The sequence below is a fragment of the Monodelphis domestica genome, chromosome 1, assembly GCF_027887165.1.
Source record: "Monodelphis domestica isolate mMonDom1 chromosome 1, mMonDom1.pri, whole genome shotgun sequence".
NCBI lineage: Eukaryota > Metazoa > Chordata > Mammalia > Didelphimorphia > Didelphidae > Monodelphis > Monodelphis domestica.
The window spans coordinates 71,272,186-71,295,358 of NC_077227.1; the positions used below are offsets into that span (position 1 = coordinate 71,272,186).

General features: G+C 41.5%; 1 protein-coding gene across 1 annotated transcript in view; it reads right to left on the minus strand.

The window, feature by feature from the left end:
- ANTXRL (ANTXR like) overlaps positions 1-20,742 on the minus strand; it is a 105,726-nt gene extending 84,984 nt beyond the window's left edge. The window contains exon 1 of the mRNA XM_007478571.3: positions 19,716-20,742. Coding sequence (XP_007478633.1) covers positions 19,716-19,867 — 152 coding nt within the window. The 5' untranslated portion in view covers positions 19,868-20,742. The remainder of the gene's footprint in view (positions 1-19,715) is intronic.
- Between the last annotated feature and the right edge of the window lie 2,431 nt (positions 20,743-23,173).

Sequence of the window (23,173 nt, forward strand, 5' to 3'; positions counted from 1 at the left end):
TTCTCCCTACCATCTTGTAAAAGACATGAAGTGGAAACACACAGAGGAAAGTAAACATCAAATACAAATGATATGAGATATAAAGATGCTCATTCCTTTTATCCTAACCCGAGTCTGGCAAAACAGGATAAAAGTTGGTCAGGATCTTGCATAAGATTATTCCAGATATGCACAAGATGGCAGAATTGGGGATAAGGTGTGTGTGTGGGTCATTTGGGGATAGCACCAAGTCCTGATTGGAAGAAGGGTCTGGAAACTGGTCATAGTGCTGAAGAATGAAGAGAACATAGGGATCTAGGATCCATCAGTAACAGGAACCAGGGGTGTTTTAGAATAGAAGGGAGAAGGCTCAGTAAGGACAAGATTATCTTGCTCTTAAAAGATCAGACTATGGAGGAGGGTCTAGACCTATTTGATATAGTTCCCAAGAGAAGAGTTGGGCTAATATGGAGAAATTACAGGAAGGCAGCTCATTTATGATAATGGAGTTTCTACCAGCTAGAGCTAGCTGGAAATGGAATGGGCTGCCTCAAGGGGTCCTGACTTGCCCATCACTGGGACTTCTAGCAAAAGTAGAATACCCAACTGGGTTATTATAATGGAAATCCTTGAATTGAGTGGGAGGTGGGACTAAATGACCTCCAATTTCTTCCAGCCCTGAAATCTGTTGAAGAATGGTGTCAGGTACAGGCCTCTTTCTGCTTTTTGTATACAGAAATGTTTATGATTATTTAAGTTCCCATTAATTTTTTAATCCTGAAAAGAAAAGATTTTTATGAAAAGATGACTTTGGCAATGATCCTTTCAATCCCGCTGAGATAAGTGTGCTGCCTAGAACAAGAGGTTCAGAGGTTCAGAGATGTTGAGGTTTAGCAAACAGTAAAAAAGAACATCCTCAATCAATAAATTTGATTTTTCTTTTTCAGGAACAAACCCCACAATTTTGGTGTCAGAGCATTTCTTCCTCTGTGTTCACCTAGAGCTGGTGACTTGTGCTATATGCCAGAATCTCATTATTATATAACTTACAACTCATTTTTGATAGGTCAATGTGGCAGGTCAACACAACTGTATACTGGGAACAACCCTGAATTGGTACTCAGGGGATTTGAGAGGGTTAGCTCTGCACTAGTGAGTTAGGGATCTTGGGCAAGTCATTCTCCTCTCTGAGCCTCACTTTCTTCATTTGTAAAATTCAGTTGAATTAGACAGTTTATGTAGCACTAAAGATTTTGACCCTATGTTTCCTTGAATCACAGACAGTAGTCCTCTCAAATCTGGGTTCCAATCTTATTAGTCAACTGAAATTGCTCTCTCTCACTAGCAGTCTTTTAACTACCAAATCTAAAGGCTATTCTTTATCCTTATCATCCTTGACTGAGAGAGGGAGACAAAGAGGGAGACAGGGATGGATACAGAGAGAAACAGAGGCAGAGAGAAAGATGAAGGAAGAGGGAGGGGAGAGGATAGAGAGAGAGAAGAGGGAGGGAGAGAGAGAGAGGGAGGGAAGGAGAAAGAGGGGGAAAAAGGGAGAGGGAGAGGGAGGCAGGGAGAGAGAGGGAGAGGGAGGGAGGGAAAGGGAAGGAAGAGGGAGAGAAGAAGAGAGGGAGAAAGGAACAGGAAGGGAGAGAAGGACAGGAAGGAAGGGAGGGAGGAAGGGAGAGGGAGAGGGAAGGAGTGAGAAAGAGGGAGGGAGAGGGAAGGAAAAGGGAGGGAGAGAAAGAGAGAGAGGGAGAGGGGGAGAGGGAGAGAAGGAGGGAGAGAGGGAGAGGGAGAGAGGAAGGGAGAGGGAGAGACAGAGAGATAGAGACAGAGGAAGAGACAAACAAAGAGGTGAGGTAGAGAGGGACAGGAGAGGGAGGGAGATAGATAGATAGATAGATAGATAGATAGATAGATAGATAGATAGAGAGAGAGAGAGAGAGAGAGAGAACTAAAAGACTTGTTAATTAATTTGTTTACTGACAAAAGAGCTAGCCCATCAGACAGGAGTTTCTTCCTGACACTACAAGGTCTGCTGTGGGTCATCATATTAATGAGTAGACCTGGGTCTCATTATTCCAGAAGCTAAGTTTGATTGTATGAATGGTAGGCTGAGGACAAGCTCCCTTAACACCATTTACTTCTTTCCTCCTTCAATAACCAAAATGACAATTTTGTTTGTCATGGTATCCCTAATCCCATGGTATCTCCATATGTAGATTCTTCATTCCATGTGACTCATCCTCTCAAGCTGATGGTAGAGGGATGAGTATATATGTGGATACTTAGGGAATGAGAAATGCCCAGTTGCTTAAAAAGAAAACAAAAATAAAGTCTTTTGTTGGTATGGTGGTAGCAAATCTAGGATTTCATTGGTGTGGGGAGTTCTGGTGTGAAATCTCTCTCTTCCAGTACAGGTAGCCAGCTAGTCTATAGTTTTTTGGGGTTCGAGTGTTGCCTGGTGTCACTGAGAAATTAAATCACTTGCCTGTGGCCTCACAGCTAGCTTGTGTCAAAGACAGGACTTGAACCATGATCTTTCCATTCCCAAACTCACTGTCTACTCTCTTGGTCAAATAATACAGATAATAACTCACATTTATACAGCCCTTTTAGATGTAGAAAATGTTTTCCCTACAACAGCCCTGTGAGGTAAGTAGTACAAGTATTATTATCTTCATTTTGTAATAAAGCTAAAAAGTTGGCCAAGAGTCCCACAGCTGGTTATAATAATCGCTGACATTTATATAGTGTTTGAAGGTTGAATAATAACAGATCCTATTTATATGGCACTTGAAGGTTTCCAAAGCACTTTACATATATTGTCTCACTTAATCCGCACAACAACTCTGTGAGGTAAGTGCTATTTCCATCCCATTTTATAGATTAGGAAATCAAGACCAGCTCAGGGTCATACTTCCAGTAAGTGTTTGAGGCAGGGTTTGAATTGGGGTCTTTCTACTCCCAGGCCAGTGCCCTGTCCGCATTGTCTCTTTGTATACATGATCTTTTGATGTTCCCAGTAAAGCTAGAGGGTATTTGTTGGTGGCAGGGTCCAAATTTGGGTCTCCTGACTTTATGGGTGGTAGTCTTAAGCAGAGAGCACCCTGGACCCTCCATAAGTGCCATTAACTATTGGCCTCATGAATCTGGGGCCACACAAGAAGAACCACACCTGAAACGTGCTTTTCTACTCAATCCCATAACTCGTGGACCAATCCACTAGTATTTCCAGATTATGGCCTGCCTTTGGTTAAGTCTAAGCTTTGAGGATAGAACCTGAGCCTGAATTTATAAGAGCAACTCATGGGGGAAAGATTCACCACATGGCCCACTTTCTTGGATGGACTGTGAAATGCCAACCCTTTTCTGTAAACATCTGGATTTCTGTCTCTCCCTTCCCCCATGGCTGATTCAGCGCCAAGTAAGGGCCTGGGCATGAATCACAAGCCAACAAAGTATATACCACATGAAGGAGGGGATATGCACAAACAGAAAAGCCCACAGTGGTTAGAATCTAGCAGAGTAAGTGTTTCTGCAACCAAGAGATTGTCTTGGCTGATGTACACAACAAAGGATTTCAAGGAGGCAATATTCCTTCTTCCATATCCATGAGCCAATAGAATGAAGTCCAATTCTAGCTCCAGATTCTCTGGGACAATGACATGGCTCTTCCTCAGGAGTTTTCCCTACTATGAAACCACCAGGAAAACTCAAAGCACTTAAGACCCATCATTTTGTATGCAATGGAAAATCCACTGGTGTGTATGATTTTGGGCAGAGATGGTCAAGAGCCTGCACTCTCTCATTCTCCTGAGTGGAGAATGTAGTCTCACAGGACAGATTCCAAACCTGGATTGCCCTCAAGTTCCTTGCGTAGTACTAGATTTCCTCACCCAACAAGATAATGTCTCAAAATGGATTTACTTTGGAGCTATCTCTGGACATTTATTAAACATCTACTAAGTTCAAGACATTTTCTTAGGCATTCCAGATACAAAGGGACAGCTAGGAAGGCCAGTGGATATAGCACTAGACCCAGAGTCAAGGAGATCAGGGTTCAAATCCACCCTCAGACAACAACTGTGTGGCCCTGGAAAAGTCATTTAACCTTCCTTAAATTTTGGTTTCTTAATCTGTAAAATAGAGACAAGTAATACCATCTGCCTCCCAAGCTAGTTGTTGTGAAGTTGAAATGATATATTTGTAAAGGTGCTTTGCAATTCTTGAAGCATTCTATTCATTTTTTTGTTATTGTTGAGTGGTATCCAACTCTTTGTGATACCATTTGGGGTCTGCCTGGGGTGTTCTGGGCAAAGATATTGGAGTGGTTTGCCAATTCCTTCTCCAGATCATTTTGCAGATGAGGAAACTGAGGCAAATAGGGTTAAGTGACTTGTCCAGGATCAGAGAACGAGTTAAATCTAAGGGAGAAAGAATAGAGAGAGAAGAACCATGACAGAGCACTGTAGGACAAATACTTAGGGAGTGGGAGATAGAAGAAGGGAGGTTGAAGAGGGCACAGAAGCAAGAGGAGGAGGAGGAGGAGCTCAGTGAATTGAAAGCTAAGACTAGAGAAGGGAGGTCCTGGGTTCAAATCTGGTCTCAAACACTTCCTAGCTGTGTGACTGGGGGCAAGTCACTTAACGCCCATTGCCTAATCCTTACTTCTCTTTTGCCTTGGAAACAATATACAATATTGATTCTAATGTGGAAGGTAAAGGTTTAAAAAATAAAGAGTAGGAGAAAATCCAGGCAGGGGAAATGCCACAACAACCAAAATTCAATTCAATTTCACCTAATTCCATTCAGTTTAATTCAACAAATATTTAAATACCTGCTGTGTAGGGGCCGTTAGGTGACACCATAGTGCATACGGTGTCAGGTTTGGTGTCAGGAAGACTCATCTTCATGGGTTCAAATATAGCCTCAGACTCTAACTGGGGGTTCCTGAGCAAGTCACGTAACCCTGTTCACCTCAGTTTCCTCATCTGTAAAATGAGTTGGAGCAGGAAATGGCAAATGACTCCAGAATCTCTGCCAAGAAAACCCCAAATGGGGACATGAAGAGTTGGGCATGATTAAAGTGACTGAATAACAACAACAAATGTGTAAGACACTGCTAGGAAGGGGGGGTATAATGATAAGAAGGAGGTATTCTTTGCCATCAAGGAGCTTACACTCTTCAAAGAGGATGGGGCACTAGGAAAGCTAAGGAAGGAGTGAACACTAACTATCCCGGGTGGGCATCAGTGGGCATCAGGAAAAGCTTCCTATAGGGGGTGGCATTTGAATTAAGTCTTGAGACAGAGGAAAGGAAGGAGTGCATTCCAGCCACGACAAATGGCTTGTGTAATAGCACGGAAATAAGAGATGCAATATTGAATCTGGGCAATGGCTAGCATTCCAGCTTGTCTAGAATCCAGAAATTGTACGAAATAAAGCTTGAAAAGAAGAACAGAACTATATTGCGTGAATGAATGAATGACAAACCATTTAGTAAGCACTCGCTATGTGGTTTCCAGGGGAAGGAGTTTGAGGGTGATGGCTGGACTACCAGGAGCATGGTTTGGAAATGGACAAGGAAATGACGATAGATTTTAAGTGCTGAGATAAGGACTTCATATCTTTAAACGTGAAGCAATAGGGAGTTATTATTTTCGTTAAAGCCTTACCTTCTGTCTTAGAATCAATACTGTGTATTAGTTCCAAGTCAGAAGAGTGGTAAGGGCTAGACAATGGTGGGGAGGGTAAGTGACTTGCTCCAGGTCATACAGTTAGGAATTATCTGAGGCCAGATTTGACTCTCAATTCATCAAACCACTTAGTTATCCCTTGATTATTCTTTTGGGAAATAGTGGGACCAGGTCAGATTTGTGCCTTAGGAAGATTATTTTTGTAGCTATATGAAGGATGAATCAGAGAGCAAAGAAGCTGGAATCAGGAGATCAATTAGGAGATTATTAAAGTTATCTAAGATGAGTTAATGGGTGCTAAAACTAAAGCGGTGTCTAGATAATATATGTATATGTATATATATATATATACAAATATATATATATATATCTATATATCAATCTTTTTGGAGGTAGAGGTAGAATCAACATCTTGGTAACTGATTAGCCATTGGGATTTAGCAAGAGGAAATAGTCAAGGCTTCTCCCACATGATGGATTACAAACCTATGTTACAATAGGAAGAATAATGATACCCTCAACCAATGTAAGGAGGTTTAGATTTAAAGATGCTTATGGCAAAGAGGATGATTTTTTTATCTGCTGAGTTTGAGAAATCTATAGGACACTGAAAAGAAGATGTTCAGAAGACAGCTAGTGGGTATGGGCCTGAAGTTCAGGAGAGAGATTGGGGATCTATTGATTGAGTAGTCATCTGCTACGTCTCTGATTAGCACCCATCGTCCTCTGAATCACTGATAAGCAGGGTTCCCATTTACTCTTCAAAGAACCCTTTCAGAAGTGTTCAGAAGGGGGGAAGGGGTGGGATGGAACATATGTGATAGAAAACCACAGAACCTTCCAAATAGATGCTTGTTTTCCTTTTTAAAAAAACTCTTTGTGGCTATTACTATTTAAAAACATTTTTGTGACTCCTTTTGAGTAAGGAAGAGAAAGGGGTGAATGGACAGGCATATTCTTAACACTTAGTTGTAGAAGTTGGGAGAAGAAAATTGGGAGAGATGAAGAGGATGAATATAGGTTCCCATTTTTAGAGGAATCCTCAGGGTTCGGAGCAGATTTCCTCTCTACTAAGAGAAGTTGTCATCCTGCCTTACACCACATAACTTAACCTTTATGTGGAATTAGCTAAAGTCTACAGAATTCATGATGGGTGAATTCTTGCCCTGCAAAGGCAAGGATTTCCTCGTTACTGGTCAGAATTTTCCACTCTTCTTTTTAATGTTGTCTTTACTCTCTTCAAATGGGACAAATTAGTTTTATGACAGCCTCTTAATCTCCCTCCACTTAATGAGGTAAGGCCACTTGTCTGCAGAACAGCCACAAATTATTTTGCTATGGCAATCACTTAGCACAACAGAATAGGTGTGTTCAGGAACACTAAGCTTTTATACCAAGTTCTACACTTTTTTTTTTGCCATACACTCTCCACTTAAGTTGTAAACAGAAAGGAAATAAATTAAATCTCTTTCTTTGGAGCAAATGTACTATTCCTTCCTCAAATCATTGTTAGTGTTTTTAGGGCACTCCTTCCTTACAAGTGTCCAGGGCGACTCTGGTGAGATCCCTTGTGGTTTTCTCTTCTATCCTTTCACCATTTGTATATGAACCCATTCATATATGGTGCCACAAATAAGAGTATTGGGCTTAGGAATCAGGAAGTCTGGGCTCAATCTAGCTTTTGACACTTCCGAACTGTGTGGTCACAGACAAGACACTTAGTCTACTTGAAGCTTGGACAACTCTTTAAGGCAATAAGCTAGTTCCTATACCTTTAAAATCACAAGTCCTTGATATGTTTTTATGTGTTTCTTTTAGGCTGGAAAATGCAGATAGACAGAAGACGGAACAGACAGCCAAAAACCAAGGGAAATAATTATGAAAAACCTTAGGTACATGAGAGAAGCATGGGGTCCAGTGAGAAAAAGAAATTGTATTTTTGCTGGAGAGGGAGAAAATATTCCCATCTGAAATTCCCTGAAAGGAGAAGGCAGTCAAATACAGTTCCTATTAGTAGATCACAGCTAGACCACCAACTGAAAAAGGAAGAGAAACACAGCTAACAATTGCCCCAACAACAAAATAAAAATACTCAGAGCTAGTTAGAAGGGATTACAGCAGTCCTCTATTCCAAACTGTAAGTCAACAAACATCCCCTCCAAGATACTTTAGAAGTGGTCATGGGATCCCTTTCTTTTTCAAGGCAACCCATTCCACTTTTTTTAGTTGTTTGTTGTTCAGTCATGTCTTATTCTTGGTGACTCCATATGGGGTTTTCTTGGCAAAGATACCAGAGTAGTTTGCTTCTCTGCTGGATTTAGCAAACAGAATTTAAGTGATTTGCCCAGGGACACACAGTTAATGAATATCTGAGGTCAGATTTGAACTCAGGTCTTCTTGACTGCATGTTCAGTGCTCTATCCATTGACCCATCTGGTCATTATTTATTAGAATATTTGTAGATAATAATCAGATAATTTTTTCCTGACATCAAACCTAAACTTTTTGCAACTTCTATTCTATGATCTTATGGAATGCTTAATCTTTCTTATACATGATAGGCCTTCATGTGCCTGAAGCAACCATCATATTTCTCATATAAACTTTCTCTTTCTCCAAATTGAATATCTCCAATTTCTTCAGCTGAACACCGAATAGCAAGATCTTCAGACCCTTCGGCATACTAGTAGCCTTTCTTTAGACACTTTCCAGCTGATCAAAATGTGATGCTTGAGTTAAATACAGAAGTCCAGATGCTAAATACAGAAGTCCAGATGTGGTCTCACCCGGACAGCATACAAGGGAACTATCATAACCCCAGAAACTAGATCAATGTCTTTGCTCCAGCTTTGAAAAGGAGAAATGGAGATGTGGTGAGGCTCTCTTCATGGGTCAGGGCCCTCAATTCTAAGAGTAATGCCACAGAACTAGCATACCAGTGGTTTGAGCTCATTCCTCCCTTCCAAAGCCGAAGAAGGCAGTAAGAGAAAAACATACTAGGGGAAAGGATAAGACATTCATTTGCTCTTTTTCATTTTTCTTTGCTCTGATTTCAGAGGCCAGAAGAGGAATATGGTGAAGGGCATGCTTCTCCCAGACTTCAAGGAATAAAAAAAATACTAGAGAAGAAAAGACACAGAGAAATTAGTTTTCTTTTTCTTTTTTTCCCCTTAAGTTCACAAACAAAGTCAAGATCACAGGAAAGGCTCCTGCAGAGAGGCAGTTATCATGCAATGAAAAATTCTGGCCCTGGAATCAGAGAAGGAGGTCCAAATTCCAGCTTTACCACACATTACTAGGATGGTGGGGGCACTCAAGTTCACCTTTATTGACCTCCATTTCTTCATCTGTAAAATAAAGAGGGATTTGGGGGCGGACTAGATGTCCTCATTGGTCCTTTCCAGCTCTAAATCTTTGATCTTTATGAGCCTAGGGCTCTGGTCTATGAGGTATGCAATTGCCCAACCAGGCCATCCTTTACCACATTTTTCAGTTAGAGACCTCAGATGCATCTTTATTATTGTTATTCAAGGATTAGTCAGTATATGGGCTTTTTAAAACATTCTTGGGAAATGGACCATATTGAAGTAATAGGCAACTAAATTCAGTGCAGAGCTTACTCTGACAAAAGGATAACAGGAAGGGGATGACAAACAGCTAAGGGATGTTAAACTACATTTGCCATGTTATTAAACAAAAGGTTCCTTATTTAACTCTTTAGTTTTCTTTTCCAGAAAGACAGGAACTAATTCATTATACAAGTTAATTCTGAATTATTTACCTTCAAAAAGATGGAAAATGGTCATTTTTAAAACTACAAGGACTATATCACCACTACAGTGCTGTAGAAGGAGTCCTCCATCTAGGGTAAAATGACAAGGGTTCAAATTTTGACTCTGTCACTCGTGACCTGTGTGACTTTGGCCAAGTTTGTTAATGTCTTTGGGCTTCAATGTCCTCATCTGCAAAATGAATAAGTTAGATTAGTTCCATTCCATCTCTAAATCTATGATTCAAAGACCCTGTATTTCCAAAGATTCTGTGATTTCCTGTATCCCTTTTTAAGCAATGGGAAAACATGAGAAAAGGAAAGAGGAAGTATTTGGGAAGGTCAGTAGAGACCATGGATATGTCATAGCCATTCATAAGGACAATATGTCTCTGTCAAAGAGCATCCCAATGGTTCTTCCTATTCACTTTACTTACTGTGCTCATACACTTATAGCTCAACCCTCTTTCTATACATGAACCCTCCCTTTGGTGCTATAGTCATAATTCATGTAGAGGAACTGGGCTACCTGTTACTATATGGGAGAAATTGTCATAGGAGTTTCCTTATAACAGGCTCCATTTATGGAAGGATAGATTTGAAATGTATCTAACCCTAAAACCAGAGAGCTCAATTTTTCTTCCCATCTCCACTGGTAAGCTTGGATGATCAAAGATAAGTCACTTCTTTTAAGGCTTAAAATATAGAACTTGTTGATGCTCAGTCTTTAGTCATATCCGACTCCTCATGATCCCATTTGGGGTATTCTTGACAAAGATACTTCAGTGGTTTGGCATTAACTTCTCCAGCTCATTCTATTGATAAGGAACCTGATCCAAACAGACTTGCCCAGGGTCACACAAGCTAATAAGTATTTGAGATCAGATTCAAATTCAGGTAAATAAGTCTTCCTGACTCCATGGCCACTCCATCCACTGCACCACCTTGCTGCCCATAATATATAGAATTAAACAATCATAATAACTGACAGCATGAGGTTGTAGAGTGCTAGCACTGGATTCAGAAAGACTTCAGTTCAAATCCTACCTCTGACATTTCCTACTTGTGTAATCTTGGATAAGTCGCTAGGCTTCTCTGAAATTCAGTTCCCTCAATGGTAAAAAGAACAGATTGGATACATGACCTTAAATTCTTCTGTAGCTCTAAATCTAAAATCTCATTTAGTACTCTGAAATTTACAAAGCACTATATATATATGAACATATATTATCTTAACTGGACCGTGTAAATACATTGTGAAAATATTATGAAAATTGTTATGTCCCTTTTACATATGAATAAACAGAGACCTATAGAGGCTTAATCTCTTGTTCATTGGTCACATTGGTGATATCAGATTTGAACCAAGTCTTCCTGACTTCAGGTTCAGTTCACTAACCAGTAGACTATGATCCCTGTTTAACTCTATCTCTATCATCTTCTCTTTTTGAGGAATGGGGACAGTGGGAAGGTATGAAAATTAAATTATTATTAGGTGACTGATAGCAACAAATATTAAAACACTCCAAAACTCTGAGCCAGCTTTTATGTATTGACATTTTCTTATTATAGTTTTCCAAATTCTTCTGATTTCTATTTGGTGCAGTAGAAATAGCACTGATTGTGCATTCTAGGGAGCAGGGTTAAAATCCTGCTTCTGATACTTCAGACCTATGTGACCTTGGGTAAGTTGCTTAACTTCTCTGACCTATAGTTTCCTCATCTATTAATAGGATTTGAATGATCCTGAGGTCCTTTTGAACTTTAGATTAGCGATCCTACAAATAGTTTTTCCCCTTACCATAACCAAGTGGGATTCAGTGGGTAGCTGGACTGTTTTATCAAGGAAGGTAGCATTAACAGTTAAGGCCCTCACTGCTGGGGAGATTTTTTTGAGGGCTCTCTATATGCTTTTCCACAAATGACATCATTTTTTGAATCAGGTTTCAAATTCAAGGCACTCTTGGGGCCCTACCCTAGGCTTTAGCACCTCAAGAAGTCTTTCATTGGGTGGCCTCATTCCAAGAATCCTTTGTGTTTCTTTAACCAGTAGACTTGAGTCTTCAGACTCTAGAGCTTCTGTAACATATAAAATAGAACCAAAAAGGAGTTTGGAAGAATACTCAAGTTTGGGTCCTATCCTCTAGGTATATCCAGCTCTAGAGAAACTCTTCCAAGATGGCCCCATGGCTCTTTACCAATAAATGGCCATGCCCTTGCAGGTGTAGCCCTGAAAAACTTTATGACTAAGTAGATGTTGGTCACTTATAGGAACATTATATCTTCTAGTGGCTCATTCCCAGCACAAGAAAAATATCCTATATTTACTTTGTACACACTTACATGTGTGTACACCTCCCTGGGTAGAATGCAAGCTTCTTAAAGCCAGGGGCTGTTTTCTTTTTGTTTTTGGATCTCCAACACCTATCTCAGAACCTGGCATGTAGTAAGACCCAACAAACGCTCATTGATTGACTAGTGAAATAAAAACCCACTACTTTGGGAGGGAATTAGTCTTGGCCTTGGGATAGAATTCCACCTTTCCCTGTGTAATCATGGGCAAATAATTTAACTTCCTTGAATCTAGGTCAACTTCTCCATAAAAGAGACAGATACCTGGAAGTTATACCTCCCAGGGTCATTGTGAGGATTATGAGAGGCAGAATTATATAAAGTACTTTGTAAAACCTTCAAGTGCTGCAATAGGAATGTCAGCTCTTATTATTAATATCCCAATAGCCTCCAGATTCTTTACCCTTGAGGCATTCCAAAAATATCTCCATGGCAACAAAAACTTGATTGTTTTCATGCCCCGGTCTCTCCTGGCCAACCCATGTCCAAGTAGTCTTACATTCCCCCAAAGAGGCTTTGACTCAGAGAGCATCCATTAATAACTAGGTGCCCAAGGGAAGATGTCATCTTAGCCCATCGAGTCACTTCCTAACGGCCTATTTCCCTTCAAAGTTGTATGGATCAGCCTTTGTAGCAGAGCGTTCAATCACCCGTCAGTCCTCTGCCTTTTAGGTGTCCCATTACACCCCACCTTCTCTTCTACCCCTGTTGAGTTTATCAGATTGTTGCCAGCCCTTCTGGAGAGCTGAGAAAGATGTTTTCTTTTGGATGTATTCCTTTTAGGTCTTTTATACCCACAAGTGTGGACTCAGCACTAAAGGTAACTGTGAAATTATAGCTCCACAGTCATGTTATTTTCCTGGGGCAGTGGATTTTGATTTAGCTGTTGACAAGCTCGTTCTTGCAATCGTGAGCTACAAGATTCTGCCAGCTCCTCATTGAATGCCTGAGGAGGCAGAAAAATGGACAGGACCCCCCAAACCCTGGCCCTGTCAATTGTTGACAGAATCCCCTTTCTTGATGGCAGGCCACTGTCAAATGCAATTCCTTTGACATACTTTGCATGTGTATGTCTATGTCTTTTCTTGGTAATTTATCTGAATATCAGATATGGGGCAAAAGCAATAAAACTATTGTTTTCTTCCCAATCTGCCTCAAGCTATGTGTCCAGAAAGTAGACAAATCACAGAAGCATACAACTTCTATTTTAAAAAGGTCCACTGCATCATACTCAACAAGTGGTCATCTAGACTCTGATTGAAGACTTTTAAGGCAGCCAATACCTCCTGAAGCAGTCTACTTCACTTTTGGTTAGCTCTAGTTGTTAGGAAGTTTTTCTTACAAGAAGTCCCTCTGCTACATCAGTCATAGCCAGCTTTGAGGAGGAGTGGAAGTAGCTCAGTGTCCTCATTGATAAAAATCTGACCAGTGAATGTGATGACCTCACAAACATAGCCTACAGGAAGTAAGAGGCACCTGGAAGATATGGCAGGAGCTTGATCTCTGACTCCATCTCCATCCTCATTTTCTTTTTGTTAACAGCTAACGTGGCAAAGGAATATTTCCAAATGATCATGGAAGAGCAGAAAGAACATTGGATTTGGGATCAAGAGCATGCAGGCTCAAATCCGAACTCCGCCATTTATTACTCAGTTTCCTTATCTGTTTTCTGTCATCTGGTTCTGACTAGAGGATTCTTCAAGTTCTCCTACTTTGTACTCCTCCTGTAAACTAATAAAGCAGCAAGTGACATAAAACTACTCTCCCTTCTTTGGAGAAGTGAGGGTAGTCATGAGAACTACATGAGATATACAGTGGATATGAACAGGAATAGTGATGAACACTGATCTTTTCTGACAAAAGGAAATGGAATTAAGTAATATGGCATTGGGCAGTGAGGTGGTGTAGTGGATAGGATGCTGGCTTTTGAGTCAGGAAAACCTGAGTTGAAATTTGTCCTTATATACTTACTAGCAGTGTGACCCTGGGCAAGTCACCTAACTCTGTCTCAGTTTTCTCATTTGTATAGTGAGCTGGAGGAGGAAGTGCAAACTACTCCAGTAGCTTTGCCAAGAAAACCCCAAATGGGATCACAAAGAGTTGGACAAGCCTAAACTACAAAAAAACCCCAAAACAACAGTATTGCACTAGAGTAGCTAGGTGTTGCAGCGGATAAAGTACTGACTCTGGAACTTCCTGAATTCAAATCTGGCCTCAGACACTTACTAGTTGTGTAACCCTGGACAAATCACTTAATCCTATTTGCCTCAGTTTCCTCATTTGTAAAAGGAACAGGAGAAGGGAATGACAAACCATGCTAGTATCTTTGCCAAGAAAATCACAAATGGGATTTCAAAGAAGCAGATATGCCTAAAGCAACAATACAGCATCAGGGCAAAAGAAATATGTTGCCAGAATTCTTTTGGCACAGAGATCTTCCTTGAAGTAAAAAACCAAGAGATTTAATTCTCTGGCCTTACACAAATGTCCACTTCATTCTCCATCTTTACTCTTATAAAATGATTTGAGGTGCCCCATTCCCCCAACAGAAGTGGTTTGGAGATGAATGGAGCAATAAATTATACTAAACACCCCAAGAAAGATGCACTCTCTAGTCAGAAAACTACTCTCAAGTTGACCACAGCTGGGTGGTATGCTGAACATCTCAGGGCTCCAAGTTGCTAGCTCTGCTTTGCCATTGGTTTGTCACTTCAATGACACTTTCCTCATCAGTAAAAAAGCCAGTCAAAGGATGTGAGTGATTAGAAGAGGGTAAAAAAGATGGTAAAGAGCCTTTGTAGGAAGATCTGATGAAGGAACTGAAGATGCTTAGCCTGGAAGACGTAAGAGGATAATATGGGGACAGTTAGATGGCTCAGTTGATTGAGAGTCAGGTCCAGAGACCTGGGTTCAAATCTGACCTCAGATACTTCCTAGCTGTGTGACCCTAGGCAAGTCACTTAACCCCCATTGCCTAGCCCTTATACAATACACAGTATTGACTCTAAGATGGAAGGTAGAGTTTTAAAAAAAGAGAGTATGAGAACTGTCTTCTAGCATTTGAGGTGCTATCATATGTAGGAGTGACTGGACTTGTTCTGTTTTATCCCAGTAGGCAGAACTAGGAGCCTTAAGTGGAAGTTACAAAGAGATGAATTTAGGCTTGGCATCAGGAAAAAACTTCCCAATAATTAAAGCAATCCCAAAGCAAGCTCATTCTTCTTTAGGCATGAGCTCCCTTCCTTCTTTGAAGAGCTTCAACTAGTCATTAGAGGACCACCTGCTGGCCATGTTAGAGTAAGGGGTTCCTTGGGAGGATGTGTTAGCCTAGATCGACACTGAGGTCCTTCTACCTTGCACATTCTGTGATACAATCTCATCTAGTGGAAAAAACCAACAAACATTGAACTAGCAGCCAGAAGGGGAGTTCCAGCCTTTACAGCTGTCTGACTTCAGGCAATAATAATGTCTGTGCTGACTATTATTCAGTACTTCACATGATGCCTGGCACATGATAGGTGCTTAAAATTGAATGATATGAGATGATGTATATGAAAGCATTTTCAAAATTATAAAGAATTAGAAGGATAGGTAGGTGACTCAGTGGATTGAGAACCAGGACTAGAGATGGGAGGTCCTGGATTCAAATATGACCTAGTACTTCCTAGCTGTGTGACCCTGGACAAGTCACTTAATCCCAATTGCCTAGTACTTATCATTCTTCCTCCTTGAAACCATTATAGAGTATTGATTCTAAGACCTAAGGTCAGGGTTTAAAAAAATTCTAAAGAATAAAGTACTATAGATATTGTTATGATGAATTTAATATAATTAATTAGTCATCAGCAATATTTTTCCAACTTCATAGAGAACTATTGCAGGAATGGAGGCAGGCTACCATTCCATTGAGCCACAGAAGAGACTCTTTCCCCTTTATTCTTCAGCACCAGAATAGGGAAGCTTTACTCTTCCCTTTTAGTTGTACTCTCCTCTTACACTATTGCTCCATAATGACCAAATCTGATTCCACCTTAAACGTTTTTTCTTTCTCCCTCCTATCTCCTGGCTTTCTCTAAGATCTTCCTTCCTGATGGCCCAGCTTCCCTGGCCCCCTTTTATGGTACAGATTGAGCTTTAGCACATTCCCCAAGCCCCTGCCTAGCTCACTTCTCAAGGTTGAAGTTAGAATGCTCCTTTCTCCCTACTGCTGCTTCCAGTCTCTTTCTGCTAACACCAATCAGCAACCTCTGATTGATTGAACCAATTAATGGTTCAAAATAACCAAATGTATCATCCAGTGCAGATGCTGGTCATTTTCTATGAATTCCCAGGGCATTCTTCTCTCCTCAATGAGGTCAGTGCCTGGCTCCTATCCCTCTTCAAGCTTCCTTTGGCATCCCCCTGCCTACCATCTCAGCCAAAGACCTTTCCAGAACACTCATACTTCCCTAAATTAATGGAACTAATTCTTTTTCTCAACCCAATCTGAAACTCTCTTGACTTTCCCACTACTGAGGACCTCAGGGTCATCCATCCTTGGATCCTCATCTGTTCTCGCCCCACACATCCAATGTGTTTCCAATGCTTATCATTTCTACCTTCACACCTCCAAGATAACATCTGCTTCTCTCCATGCCCTCACACATCTGTTGCCCAGTTCAGACCTTCATCACCTGACACCTGGACTATTGCAATAACCTTCTTGATTCCAGTCTTTCCCCATTCCATTCCATTCTCCTTTCAGCTGCCAAAGTGCTTCCCCAAACTCATATCCTACCGATTAACTCCTGCCCTCTACCCCAATAAGCTCTTGTCCCCTCCTTGTGCCTCTAGGCTAAAATACAAAATCCTTTGTTTGGAAATTGAAGGTCTAAGCAAACTCACCCCTTTCTATATTTCCACTTTCCTCACACTTTCCACAAATTACAATCCCATTCAGATGGCTTATTTCTAGTTCTTCATATATAGCACACTATCTTCCTGCTTCAATGACTTTTTATTTCATGTTTTATTTTTAAAACATTTTCCAGATTACACATAGATACAATTAAAAATTCATTACCTTCTGTCTTAGAATCAATACTTTGGTTCCAAGGCAGAAAAGTGGTAAATTGTGGTTAAGTGGTTAAGTCATATCTGAACCCATGACTTCCTGTCTCTGAATCTGAATCGTTATCCACTGATTCACCAAGTTGCCCCTTTAGATATAATTTTAATAACTTTTTTCCTGACATTTTGTCACCCATTGGCATTTCCCACTATCTTCTATGCCTAGAATGCTGTCTTCCATCTTCCTTCAAGATCTGACTATGATCTCATTTACTGAAAGGGGCCTACTGTTTTTTTTTTTCTTTCTTTGCATGCCTGACTACTTGGCACAGTGCCAGCCACAAATCAAATGCTTAATAAATATTTGCAAACTGACAGAGTCCATGAAGAGGTCTTCAGGGGCCAACCTTAAAAATAAAAATAAAGAATAGGGGGAAGTTAGGTGGCTCAGTGGATATCAAGCCAGGCCTGGAGATGGGAGGTCCTGTGTTCAAATCTGAATTCAGATACTTTCTAGGTGTGTGACCCTGGGCAAGTCACTTAACTCTCATTGACTAGCCCTTATTGCTCTTCTGCCTTGGAACCAGTAGAGAATATTGATTCTAAGACAGAAGGTAAGAGTTTTTTAAAAAGTAACCAAAGTATATTTTACATAATTCATTTTTTCCCTCATCTGCATCTCAACCACCTAAATTATTTTTGTAAAACACATTAAAAAGTGAAATATGGCCTTAGGAGTTAAAAGAAATATCTCAAGCCACTCTTTATTCAGAGTAGTGACATCAACGGAGTACAGAGGATTAGTTTTGAAGGCAGAAAGGCCTGGATTCAGATTCTAACTGCATATAATGGCTGTGTGATCCTGGGCCAATCATTAAATTTCTCTGTGCCTTGAGGCAGTAGTCCAAGTTATATGTTAGAGAAATGTTATGGCAGGAATTTCCTGCACAGATGAAATAATAACAAGTCTAGACAAAATATAATTATAAGAATAACAATTATTTATTAATATTACTCTTAATAATAACTTTAAATATTTATTCTAATAAACTAGATTAAAATAAGATATCTACAAGAAAATCTGGTTGTGAAATGTTTTTAAGTCATGTAAATCCCAATACACATACATACAAACGTATATTAAAAGTTCAACAGCTTACAGAAAGAAAGCAAGACAAAGTTCCAAGGAACCAACATGTTTAAATGCTTTTTTTATGAGGTCATATAGAGTATGTAGGGCAGCTAGGTAGGAGGCTCTGGAGTCAGGAAAACCTGGGTTTAAATTTGACCTCAGACAAAAGTTGCACGATCCTAGGCAAGTTCCTTCAGCCTATCTGCCTCAGTTTCCTCTTCTGTAAAACGAGCTGGAGAAAGAAATACCAAACTACTCCGATATCTTTCCTAAGAAAACCCTTAATGGGGTCACCAAGAATTGAAAACACTTTAACAATAACAACTAAATATATTTAGTAGCACCAGGTTGATTGAAAGGAGTAAAACATCGTTTGAACCCTAGCAAAAGTTTGAAGAGTATCCAGCATTCTGAAAGCTTTAGGAATGGGTTGGGAGAGAGGAACTCAGGTTACCAGATCTTCATTACAACATATTAGAGCTGATTTATCACAACATTCCTATATACCATAGAGAGTATATAAAAATATTTGCACTTTTTAAAAGGAATCGATATTTTTTTAAAGGTCCTGTGGGTCCTCTTTCCCCCTGTATATTTTGTCCTGGGAAGTGGTCCACTTTGCCTAGCCTGAGTTCCAGCTCTGGCAAAAAGCATAACAAAACTCCATTGAGCTGCTTTTTCTTTTTTAAATTAAAAAAAGAAAAGAAAGAATTGTAGGGAATCTGAGAATTTCCAGCTGGAAGGGAAAGTGGAATAGATGCCCTAAGGATTCTTTTTGTCTTCCGCAGACAAAGAAGTTACAGTAGCTGAATCTCTTGGTGCCTGTTTGGATTAATGGTAGCAGTTTTCCCTCTGGAAGCCTTTGTAACTACTGGCCTTTTTTTGGCCCAGCATCTGGTGTAGTCCCACCCCCTGGAGCCAGCCTTTCACCCCATCTACCCCTCAGCCGAGCAGCTCCGCTTAAGCAGCTGCGGAGAGACGAGGATGTACGTAGGACGAACCCTGCTCCCGTGTGTGCAGCTCTGGCTGACAAATGCCGGCCAGACAAAAGTTAGGTGGGAATGTTAGCTCCTTAAGGGCATTGCTCCCAATGAGAAGCGCCTCCCATCTCCAGGACTAGGGAAACGTCGGGCCTCAATTCCAATAGCCTCTCCTTTCCAACTTAGCAGCAGCGTGTCTCCTATCCCGGAGCCTGGTCTTTAAGGTCTGGGCTGGCCTTTGAAATAACTTAGTAGTCCCATCAGATCGCACCAGAGCCACCCAAACAAAGCACCTCTGCGCTTCCTGACCTCCTGTGCGAGGAGTCAGTGCGCTTGTGGCTTGTCACTCTGTGTGTGTGTGTGTGTGTGTGTGTGTGTGTGTGTGTGTGTGTGTGAGTGTGTGTGAGTGTGTGTGAGTGTGTGTGAGTGTGTGTGAGTGTGTGTGAGTGTGTGTGTGTGTGCGCGCACCCTCGTCTTCATCTGCGTGTGTCTGTCCTTCTGCCTAGGCGCCCGGGCGCACGGGGGTGCACAGACTACCTTTCTTGGTTCGCGTTGGGGGCTGTTTGGAATCTGGCGTGATTTCCCTCCAAAGGAATGCATGCCTGGCTTATCCTTTCCCTTTCACAGAACTCTTTGTGTCTAAGGGAGCTCCGAAGGGGGAACTGCCCTGGCGATCAGCCCCAAGCGTTAGACTAAGCAGCCTCGCCTTCTCCAGAGAAAGTCCAGCCCTGAGCCGGGCCAGGCCTGCCACTTACTTGTCCAAGATGAAATAGAGATCGAAGGCACCGTGGCAGGAGCGCTGTTCCTCCATCTCCTCCTCGGCTTGGGCGCAGCCACCACTCCAAGTGGCGAAGAGCAGCAGTAAGAAGAGAGCTGAGGCCCGCACGTTAGTCCCACGACTCGCCATTTTCTTTGCCTTTCCTCCCCCCCAGACCGCCCCCTTCCAGTAACTTTGTAGGGGTGGGCTGGCACTCGGCTCAGGCACACAGAAGGCGAAGAGCAACAAAGTTGCGCGGTGATCCCCCAGGAAAGTCGCCGCTGGGAGCGCGGGGCCAGCCCACGCTGTTGCGGTGCCCAGACTTCCCTCTGCGCTGCTGCGGGGATGAGCGACTTCGGCGGCTTCACCTCAACCCGCCCTCCCCCCGCCCCCCTCCGATCTCCTCCTCCCCTCCTCCATCCCTGCTTCTCCAGAGGAGGCTGGCTTTGGTGATGGGAGCCCAGCCCCAGCTGGCTCCCTCCTCCCTCCCGTCCAATGCGCGCTGGGAAGGATGGATGGCTCGGAAGAGGGGGGATCCGGGGCTCGGCTTTTCCTGTTCCGGGAAGAAAACGAGGGGCTCTAGAGACTCCGGGAGAGAGTCGAGAGCTGCACCGACGCGCCCCCAAAACTTCCAGACCAATGCAAGCCTGCCCTCCAGTTCTCCACGGTGGAGACCATCCGAAAGATGCTGTATGAGCTAAAGGAAAAGTTTGAGAATTAAACTGGGCGCCTGGGAAGGGCGGGGGAAATTCGCGCTGACTGCACGTTTTCGAGACATTGGCCTGCCCTGTGTACTTGAGGGAAGTTTGTGGATCGTCGGGCTCCAGGAAATCGCCGGCCAGGTCATCATCTGCTGGCCAAATGAATCCCCCCCCCCCCCATACTACACTTTCCGCAGTGTGTTTTATTCTTTGTGCTTCCAAGGATTAAGAGAAATAATTGCACACTTTCTGCAGGCAAGCGAGGTTCAAAGCCTGGAGAAACCAGAGGGAGTTTGTCTAGAGAGCGGAGACCTTCCAGGTACTCTCCTCACTGATCTCCGAGGATCCCCAGCTAGCTGGCTGGTTGACTTTCTCGAAGCATTTTCCATGCTTGTTGCAGAACCAATTCCATATTAAATTTGATATTCCATTCGCAAAGACTTAGTAATTACTAGAGGATGATAGATGACCATGATGGAGGTACAAAGAGCCCTGGCTTTGTAGTATGAACATCTAGATGTTGTTTCTTGCTATTTGCTACCAATGGTACCTTGAGCAAGTCATCAATTTTTTAGACATCAATTTCAGCATTTGTAAAATAAGGCAATAATGATGAAGAAGGGAGTTATAATGTCTAATTTGGAAGGTAGGGTAGAGAGCAGAGAAATGATCTTTATTTTTTATGTAAAGGGCAATAATATCCTGTAAGTGATGTTCTGGAAGATGAATTAATAGTCAATATAACAGTAAAATTATTGCTTTCTACCCTCCCTGGCATCCCATTGGACAGACTGGGGAGGTGACTCAGTCACTTTCCACAAATTAAGCTTTATATAGATTCCTGCTGGAGAAGGAGGCAGATGACCAAGAAAAGATTTCCTTTTAATAAACAGATAAATACCAACTTTGGTCCAAGTATGGAAACCATTCACAAGCATAACAGAACCAAACCAACTCTGTCCCATGATCCCAGTCATGAGTCACAACAGCAGTGAGAGTAGCTAGTACTTAGTGAGGGCCTTAGGAGTGTGGTGCTATTTGCACATGGGATGGAACCACTGAGTGGATCACAGGATACTAGGAAGGGAACATGCCTCAGAGGCCACCTCCTCCAAGGTCTCATTGAACACAGGATGAATCGGACACTGGAAATCAATCTGAGGTAGTGGAAAGAAGCCTGATGTGGGAGGCCCTGGATCTTGAAGCTAATACAGGATCCTCAGTGGTCCTGGGCAAAACATTTATATATAGTTAACCTCTCCTGACCTGGGTTTACTAATTTGTCAAGTGAGGGACTAAATCTCTAAATGTTAGATTTTTCAGCTTTGAAATCTAAGGATGATAATGATGGCCATCTTCATCATCTCCTCCACTTCCTCTGTCTTTAATCTTTTTTTTTTACTACTGCTAATTATGATCATTACCACATGGATATAGTTTTTCTTTTATCTGATTTTTAAGTTGTTTCTATTTTTAGATCATTGTCTTTATTATGTGAATTATCCCTTTCCTCCCCCTTCTCCTTTCCTCAGACTCATCTATTACACAGTCCCAATATACAGCTAGTTATGTCTAATGTGGGTCTTGTTTTGGGAGACAGGCATTTTATGGCAAGCACCAAGAAATCCACACTTCATTTGATCGACCAGTGATTAGACTAAATAGTTCTCTCAGAGGGCAAAGTAGTAAGAATCAGGAAGACCTGGATTCAAATCTGCCCTCAGATACTGTGTTATCCTGGTAAGTCATTTAACTTCTATCTACTTCAGTTTCCTCATCTATAAAACTGGAGTAATCATAGCACCTATTTACCAGGGTGGATGTAATGAAATAATATTTGCAAAACATTGCAAATCTTGAAAAGTGCTATAAATGCTAGCTATTATTATTTTCAAGGGAACTCTTCCATACATATCTATGTAACTGTGCTATGGCTTCTGTGTCTTAATTTTAGAAAGGAATCTATTGCTTAGAATTCTTCTAGAATTAAACAGAGATTTTACTTCCCAGAGATATGCCCATATGCCCATCCTTCTGAGTATATACCATAGATAAAAGTGAAATAATGAAAAAAATACTCATCAATAGGTTATGTGCAAAGTGATGGGGATACAAATAGAAAAATGACTCAGTTTCTGTTTCCTATAAGTTCATATCCTAATGGGATATAACAGGGTTATATAAACAGAGGTTGCAGCACCTCAGAGAAAATGGCCAAGTGGCAACTAAAGTTGCTTTCCTGGCTGATAGCTGTGACATCCAGGCTGGAAGAAGTCTGGATGGCCTAAAGGAGGATGCATATAAAGTTATATTGATATGGCTTCTCCTGTGTTCCTACAAGGTACTGAATCAATGTCAGCTGCTCTCAAATATTCATTGGTATGAGGTATAGAAAGGGAGGGGGAATGTGAACTGCTGAAATCATAGTAAATTACTAACACATTTGATTTCTCTAGTTTAGGCTTGCCTTAAGGAGATGCCTTAAGTACAGCTGCAGTTTTGTTTGGTTTGGTTTTCTAAAGAGAGAGAGGGAGGAGGAGGGAGAACCCATGTGGAAGAATTTTGAAAGAAGATTTATTTCCTGGGTGGCAGAAGAGATTTGCTAGAACATGCAAAGTGTCCTTTTACTGGCTTTTACTTTTCTTGCCTGGGGACCATGGAAGACAGGGTAGGGGAAATTGCCTGAAGAATTGCTGAACTCAGAAGAACAGACACACTGGAGGCCAAGCTCTGATTTCATCCAGTGAGGGGACAG